This window comes from Silene latifolia, chromosome 11 (genome assembly GCF_048544455.1).
Source record: "Silene latifolia isolate original U9 population chromosome 11, ASM4854445v1, whole genome shotgun sequence".
NCBI classification, from domain to species: Eukaryota; Viridiplantae; Streptophyta; class Magnoliopsida; order Caryophyllales; family Caryophyllaceae; genus Silene; species Silene latifolia.
The window spans coordinates 128,362,968-128,370,536 of NC_133536.1; the positions used below are offsets into that span (position 1 = coordinate 128,362,968).

A 7,569-nucleotide genomic window follows, 5' to 3' on the forward strand; every position below is an offset into this window, starting at 1 on the left:
CCCAAACAAACCGGTTCTCCTTCCTCATTAGGGATGTCAATGGTTTTGCTATCTTCGAAAAATCTTTGACAAACCTCCTGTAGTACCCAGCTAGTCCCAAGAAGCTTCGAATTTCGCTCACATTCTTTGGGCTCTGCCATCTAGTCACGGCCTCGATCTTGCTAGGATCCACTGACACCCCTTCCTTGGAAATCACATGCCCCAGAAAGGCAACTTTCTTCAACCAGAACTCGCACTTACTCAACTTGGCATACAACTGATTCTCTGCCAGAGTTCTTAACACTATCCTGAGATGCTCCTCGTGCTCTTCCTCATTCTTGGAGTAAACCAAAATATCATCGATGAATACAACCACGAACTTGTCCAGTACGGTGAACACCCGATTCATCGGTCCATAAACACACAGTGGCGCATTGGTCAATCCGAAGGGCATGACCACGAATTCATAGTGTCCATATCGCTCGAATGCAGTCTTAGGGATATCCTCGTTCTTTATCCTCGATTGATGATAACCGACCTCGGGTCGATCTTCGAGAATACCCGGCCCCACTCAATTGGTCAAACAAATCATCGATCCTTGGCAATGGATATTGGTTCTTGATAGTCACGTTATTCAACTCTCGGTAATCCACACACAGCCTCAAACTCCCATCCTTTTTCTTGACGAATAGGACAGGTGCTCCCCAAGGTGAAACACTGGGTCGAATATAACCCTTCTCAGCCAACTCATCCAATTGCTTCTTTAATTCTTCCATCTCTTTTGGTCCCATACGGTACGGTGGTTTAGAAATAGGTCCAGCTCCCGGCTTTAGGTCAATGGAGAAGTCCACGTCGCGCTTAGGTGGTAGCCCAGGAATCTCTTCCGGAAATACCCCCTCAAAGTCTCTCACCACAGGTATGTCAGAAATCCTAGGGGTCTCAGACTCTCTATCCCACATCTTACACAAGATCAACTGGTCTCCCTTCCTCAGACTCGATTTTAGGGTGTTTACAGAGATAAATTTGACTTTGGGTTTGATCATGTATCCCTTGTAGGTTACTCTGACTCCCTTAGGTCCTCTCAGAGATATCTTCTTTTGGTAACAGTCAATGAAAGCTTTGTACTTTCCCAACCAATTCATCCCTAAAATCACCTCGAACCCACCCAATGGAAACTCCATAAGGTCACAGTGAAAGACAACCTCCCCAATCTGAATAGGTACACAGGTATAGATTCTATCACAAGGCACAGACTCTCCCGAGGGTACTATATGAGAATCGACCACTCTATCATATGTAGTAAGGTTCAAGGCTCTAACATGCTCCCTAGATATGAATGAATGTGTGGCACCGGAATCGAATAACACAAAGGTGGGTTTAGAGTTGACAAGAAATGTACCGATCACGACACATGTGCATCCTCCTTTCGCTTCCTTCCCCATGGCAAAGAGCTTGCCACCTTTGGACTTAGCTCCAGGATCGACTCGATGAAGCGGTATTGGGTTGCTTGTTCCCCTCGTTCGGTTCCCTCGGAAATTACCACCCCATTTGGATGGTTTTTTTTTTGGCTACGGTTCCGGTAGTTGTTGTAGCTTCCTTGATAATCGTTACTTGCCCCAGATCGGGCACCTCCTCCATAGCCGGTGTTAGGAGTACGGTAGTTTTTGTATCCCGATCCCATTTGTCCGAGACCCATCGAACCCGGATGTAGGTGTTCGGAAGCCCCCAGATTGGTTTCCTCCGAACCGGCACTCAAATTTCCCGTGTCCCAACTTCCCACACCAAACAAGTGACCCCGGACGCATTACCTCCAATACTAGCACCTCGAAACCGCCTCCGCTTTGGTTCCTCATCCCCAGGAGCACTATTGGTGGAGTATCCACTGAACTTGCCTGAATTCGGCTTCTTGGCCCCAGTATTATCACTGACAGTTTCCGACTTTCTCTTCTCAGCTTTTCCTTTCTTATCCTCCTTGATCTGCTCGGAGAGCCTTTCAGCAGCACCAGCCCTCAGATAGATGTCCTGAACGGTGGTAGGTGGAGCTGTTGTGAGTCTCTTTTTTATATCCACCGTCAATCCCCTCTCAAACCTCATAGCCAGCATGGTCTCGTTCTTAGTAAATTCATCGATATATGAAGCCAACAGTCGGAACTTCCTATGGTATGTGTCCACTGTCATGTCCTCTGTCATCTTAAACGTATCGAACTCCTCCCTCGCCTTAGCTTTCTGAACTCGGCATGAATCGGTCCGTTAATATCACTTGAAATTCTAACCAAGACACGTATCCTTCCTCAATATCCCTAGCAACATGTCGAATCTCCGCCTTGTTCCTATTCCACCACTCCCCAGCTGTAGCCCTGAGGTAATGTGCAGCTTGGTCTACTTGCAGCTCTTCAGGACAAGCTATCAGCTCGAATAGGTTGGTGAACTCCCGACACCAATCTCCCAGCAAGTGAGGTTCCCCCTCTCCAGTGAAAATGGTAGGGTTATGCCTCGCCACTATTGTACTCATCTTAGCAGGGTCCATTCTTTTAGCCTTTAGGGCCTCATTCTCAGCCAGTAGTCGGTCTAACTCTTCCTGGGTGATGTTTACAGCCGTGTTCCTTTTTGGAGGCATGACTACAAGAGAATTTTAGGAATTAGCTGCAACACAAAATCACCTTGGCAATTCTAGCCAATTCTATCAATCTTATCCTACTTGTCTATCTAGCATGGTTTAGGGGTCACATAACCGCATATCACTAGACATAGCCTTCTAACACAACTTTATAGAGATATAAGAATAAATCAACCTTAAAACATGCAAAGTATTATGCCACAACCTCCTACCAACTCGTTATGCAACAATTAACATATCAATCAGTTAACACTTAGGCAACGATATATGAAGTCATGCTCAACATCATGCAGCTTCTCTACCCTTCCTCTCATTTGCACTCAGGTTCCCGGGTCAAACTGAGAGGGCCAATGGTTCGGTGTGAGGGGGCCCCTAACTCATCCCTTACCTTTAGTGTGCTCCTAGCAGTTTTGTCCCGGGGTTCATTTTATTTAGACTCTTCCTATATTCATTGGATTCATTGGTTTAGGCCTGAGGATCGTTCGCTCTGATACCACTTTGTAACACCCCCATTTATTTAAGGGCCTGAACTAGGACTCCTCAGATAAAGAAGGGTGTTACCATCTCGGAAACCCGAGGCAGTAGATAACAAAGAGAAAGATAAACGGTACTTTAAATTAAAAGTTTATAATGTTTACAACGGGAATAAAACATGTCTTAAATTGAAAATAAAGTCTGACAACTAAACAAAACAAAAGTGGGCTAGCTCTAAGTCAGGTGATCCATGCTCTCTCCCTGCCAGCTCTCAATGTCTCAACAACCTGTCAATCTGCTCCCCATTAAAAGGATCATCACAGGCATACACGAATACACAGGGTCAACCGCGAGGTTGAGTAGGTAATACGATATAATAAAGAATGCAATGCTATGCTCCTCCATTCAACTCCATCACACACATCCCCGGAACGCCCAGCCATACCAATCCCCGGTAGACTATATATCGACCGTAGTCGATCTGCCAGCTCGCAGCTGAGGACACCAAGGCAAGTCCTGCAGAACCCGCCTGGGCCTTAATCACAATAATCTCATCTCCTCCAACTCCAACTCCAATGCAAATGCAATGTATGAAACGTATGAAACAATAATGCTCAACAAGATAAATAAGATAATCAGATATGTCATATAATCACCAAACATACCAATTCTTTATAATCGTAAGAATTCAATCAGTGTATTCCCCTACCTCAGTACTGCAGTCAAATAGTCGGGTGCTCAGTAATATTCCACAACAAATTCGCCCTCTGAAAGATAAACAAATGATAAACAATTACTTAAACCATTCCCATTCCCAAAATAGAAAGTTACTAAAAATAGAAACTTCTTAAAATGGAAAGTTTCCTTAAATGGAAACTTTCCCGATCTAACAGTCTTTTCTATTTTACCAACCCGACTCAAACCCGTCTCTAAACATTTAAATAACTCGGGAATTAATTAGCTAAATAAGAGTACGATATAATAAATGATAAAACAAGTTATACGATTAAAAGAATCGAAACAACACTAACTAACCCTATCAACCCGTCTCCTACAACCCGCTCCTTCACTCTCTCTCACACCCCTCACGCGCCGCCTAAAACCACCACGAACACCACCAAGCTTGCTCCCCTCTTCGACCCCACCACCAACAACCGACCCCAACCTGGTCGACTGCCGCCGGCGAGTCGAACCAGAGTAAATCATTTGGCCTGGTTCACCACCGTGCCTCACCAAACACCCCCCTGTCCTCGACTCACAACCACCGCAGCCATCCCCTAACCTCTGCCAAACCACCACAGCCCTGCTCGCCGTCAGACCCCGCACCCAGACACCGTGACACCACCATTTCGACCTCCCCCGAGTCCACGGTGGTGCCACCCCAACCTAAGCATCTAACACCCGCCTGAAACCCCTGCTAACACCCGTTTGATCTACCCTGTCAATAACACCTCTCGCCGCCAAGAACCTCCCTAACCGCCACCAATAGAGACGACCCAAACCACCCAATACCATGTCCCCGACACCAGCCACCAACATCACCTCCCTGAGTCACGACACCACAAACAAAACCCGACAGAAAACGAAAACAAAAGAGAAAGTTGCACTCATACCTTTTTCCGCCACCTCAACAGCCACCAGGGTTAACTATGGACGTCGACAACCACCCTAAGGCCTTCCTTGCTGCTCCGACAACACCCACACTCACTCTCCCTCTCTCGATTTGTGTGTTGGTTGGGAAATGTGCCGCTGAAAATGAGATAGGCGGGTGAGGGAGTGGGGTTTTGTAGTGTTAGGGTAGAATTAGGTTAAACTTAGGTTAATTGGTTAATTGGGTCATGGGTAAACGGGCCTGGGTCAACGGGTAAATGGGTAAGTGTAGAAAAAGAATTAGTTGACGTGACTTCGTTCAGTTAAACCCGTCTTAACAAGTTTACGATAACTCGATCTTACGATATCAATACGACTAAACAATTAACTCGACTCGATTAGCGATATAAAATACGGAGTATTACACAAGAGAACTGGAGCGAGGCAAAGGAGAACTCACCCGAGTTCCACCACAACTCGCTCGAATTCATTGACAGAATTTAGAATCCAGCGTATTCGCTCAAGTTCATCAAGGACTCCAGCGAGGCATCAATGCTTTGCCTATACCACAAGCCCATTAGAATCCTAATCAAACTCTAATCTTGGATTAATTTAAATAGCCCTCTTGTATCAATATCATTGGGAGGACATCAATTATCAACTATAGTCTTAGATCTAGTTTTATAATTAATATAATTAGCTTAATTAATTTTAATTTGTGTAATCTTTCGCCAATTACTCTTCAAATTAGTGATTAATCTTCTATTGTTCTTGGAATCTAGTGGGTTTATTAGTTATTTGGTGACAAGATCATTATCTATTAAAGGATTTCTCTTTTATTTGTTCATGCCTTGCTTATCTTTGAAGTTGGTATAACTTTCTTAATCTCTTCCTGATATTTCATTAATCCTTTGTGAATTATGTTACTTGATCATCATGTTTAGTCTATTTGTTGTATTTAATGATGTTATTAACATGTTAGTAACGATTATTAGTGAGTAGTCTCTTAGTTAGGGTTAATGAGGACTAGTAAGATGATTAAAGGGTAGATTCATACATGTTGAGTCTAATAAATTGATTAAAGAATCTAATTTCAACTACTTCATATTACTTGTTTGATGAAATGCTTGTAGTGACAGCTTGCATGACTCTCTACCTATTCTACACATTTTTAGTAAATCAAAAGTCTTAGGAATTGTAGGACTTGCACTATGTTGATGGGTGGAACAGGTGTACGCGAGAGCTAACCCGACTCCACCTAGGTAGAATCGTTAGACCGAAAGACTCGGCTCATAGTCCGACCAGAACCCCAACTCAACCTAGTCTCATACATGTGGACTCCCTTGACATTTTTCTTGAACCCATGACACCATAATGCCTTTAATTAATTGTTTACATCTCATATCTCTACTACTTCACTTTATTTACGTTTTTATCTTTATTTGCATTAGTAGCTTTGACCAACACCCAAACCCAAATAACTTATGACATTAGACACCATTCTAAGCTATATTTGTAACTCTTTTCAAAACAAACTGTCTCTGTGGATCGGCCACAACTTACTTGATATACTTGTTAGTATTTTGAGTTTATAAATAGTTGTTTTAGGTGTTAAACGATGACGCCATATTAGTCATTTGTGATAGTTGTTTGAAGTGGCGGCTAAAATATTGAATTAGTTAATTTAATTAATTAGTCGTTTTAATTTGTTTGAATAAGTTGTTGTCATGATGAAAACACTTTTTTTTTCCCAAAGTTCGAGTAAGATCATGAAAACGAGTCTGGGCCTCATCCAAATGGAGGAGAGAAAGAGCCCGCTTTATAAGCCTAAGGAGGATCCACACTAAAATCAATTGGCTATAGAGGGAGTAACCCCTTGCCTTATATAGTGAAATACTGATATCTAATTCTCCAATTTAGGATCCTTATATGTGTAATTCATATTGGTTGGAGCTTTTCTCAATAGTTAATTTCATGTAGAATGAGGTAAGTAAGAAATTAAGGGGACGTTTGGTTCGAAGGGAAGGAATGGAATGGATAGAAATGTCATACCATTATGGAATGGATTCTAAATAGCATACTTGGTTTATATTGTTTGGTTGCGCACCTTGGAATGGAATGAAATGTCAAACATTATACTCCCTCATATTCTCAATAACTCTCACTGTTTTCTTTTTCGTCTATTCACAATATTCTCCCTATTTTTTTATTTGGCAAACTTTTATACTTATTTTAATCACGTCACCCCACAACAATACTTCACAATACCCATATTTTATCTTATTGTAATCACCTTACCTCACAACCATACTTATTTTAATCAGCTCACCACACAATAATATCACACAATACCTTCTCTCTCTCTAATTTCCTACCCGTACTACAATACTTTACCATATAATACTCTCTCCCTTAATTCTCGTGCCCTCCATGAATAGGGAGAGTTATTGAGAATAGGAGGGAGTAGAATAGAGTTGGAATCTTGGAGTAACTGTTGGGTATGAGATTAGAGGGGGTTACAATGGATTTAGAATCCATCCGGATTCTAACTTCATTCCAATCCATCCGGATTTTAACTCCATTCAAAAATTGCTCAACCAAACATTAGAATGGGTTAAATTCATTTCATTACATTCCAACTCTCACACCCAAACACCAAGTGAATATTTATAAAAGGGAATTGTTCGAAGACAAATTCTAATTTGTGACGAATATTTTTCGTCACAAGCTTGTAACCTCTCAAATGATGAAAGTGGAAGAACAAGTGAAAAAGCAAGTGGGAGAGACAAGCTTATGACTGTCACAAGGACACTTATTATTATTGAAAATCAGTTATTAATTGTTGACGATATTTAGTAATGGGTTCAAATATTTAGCAGTGCACCTTTTGATATTGATTAAATCAGTTG

General features: G+C 42.1%; 1 protein-coding gene across 1 annotated transcript; it reads right to left on the reverse strand.

Moving 5' to 3' along the window:
* Window positions 1–473: 473 nt before the first annotated feature.
* Window positions 474–1,421, reverse strand: LOC141613975 (uncharacterized). Its single transcript, XM_074432720.1, has one exon. The coding sequence runs from the start codon at window positions 1,419–1,421 to the stop codon at window positions 474–476; it is 948 nt and encodes a 315-aa protein (XP_074288821.1).
* Between the last annotated feature and the right edge of the window lie 6,148 nt (window positions 1,422–7,569).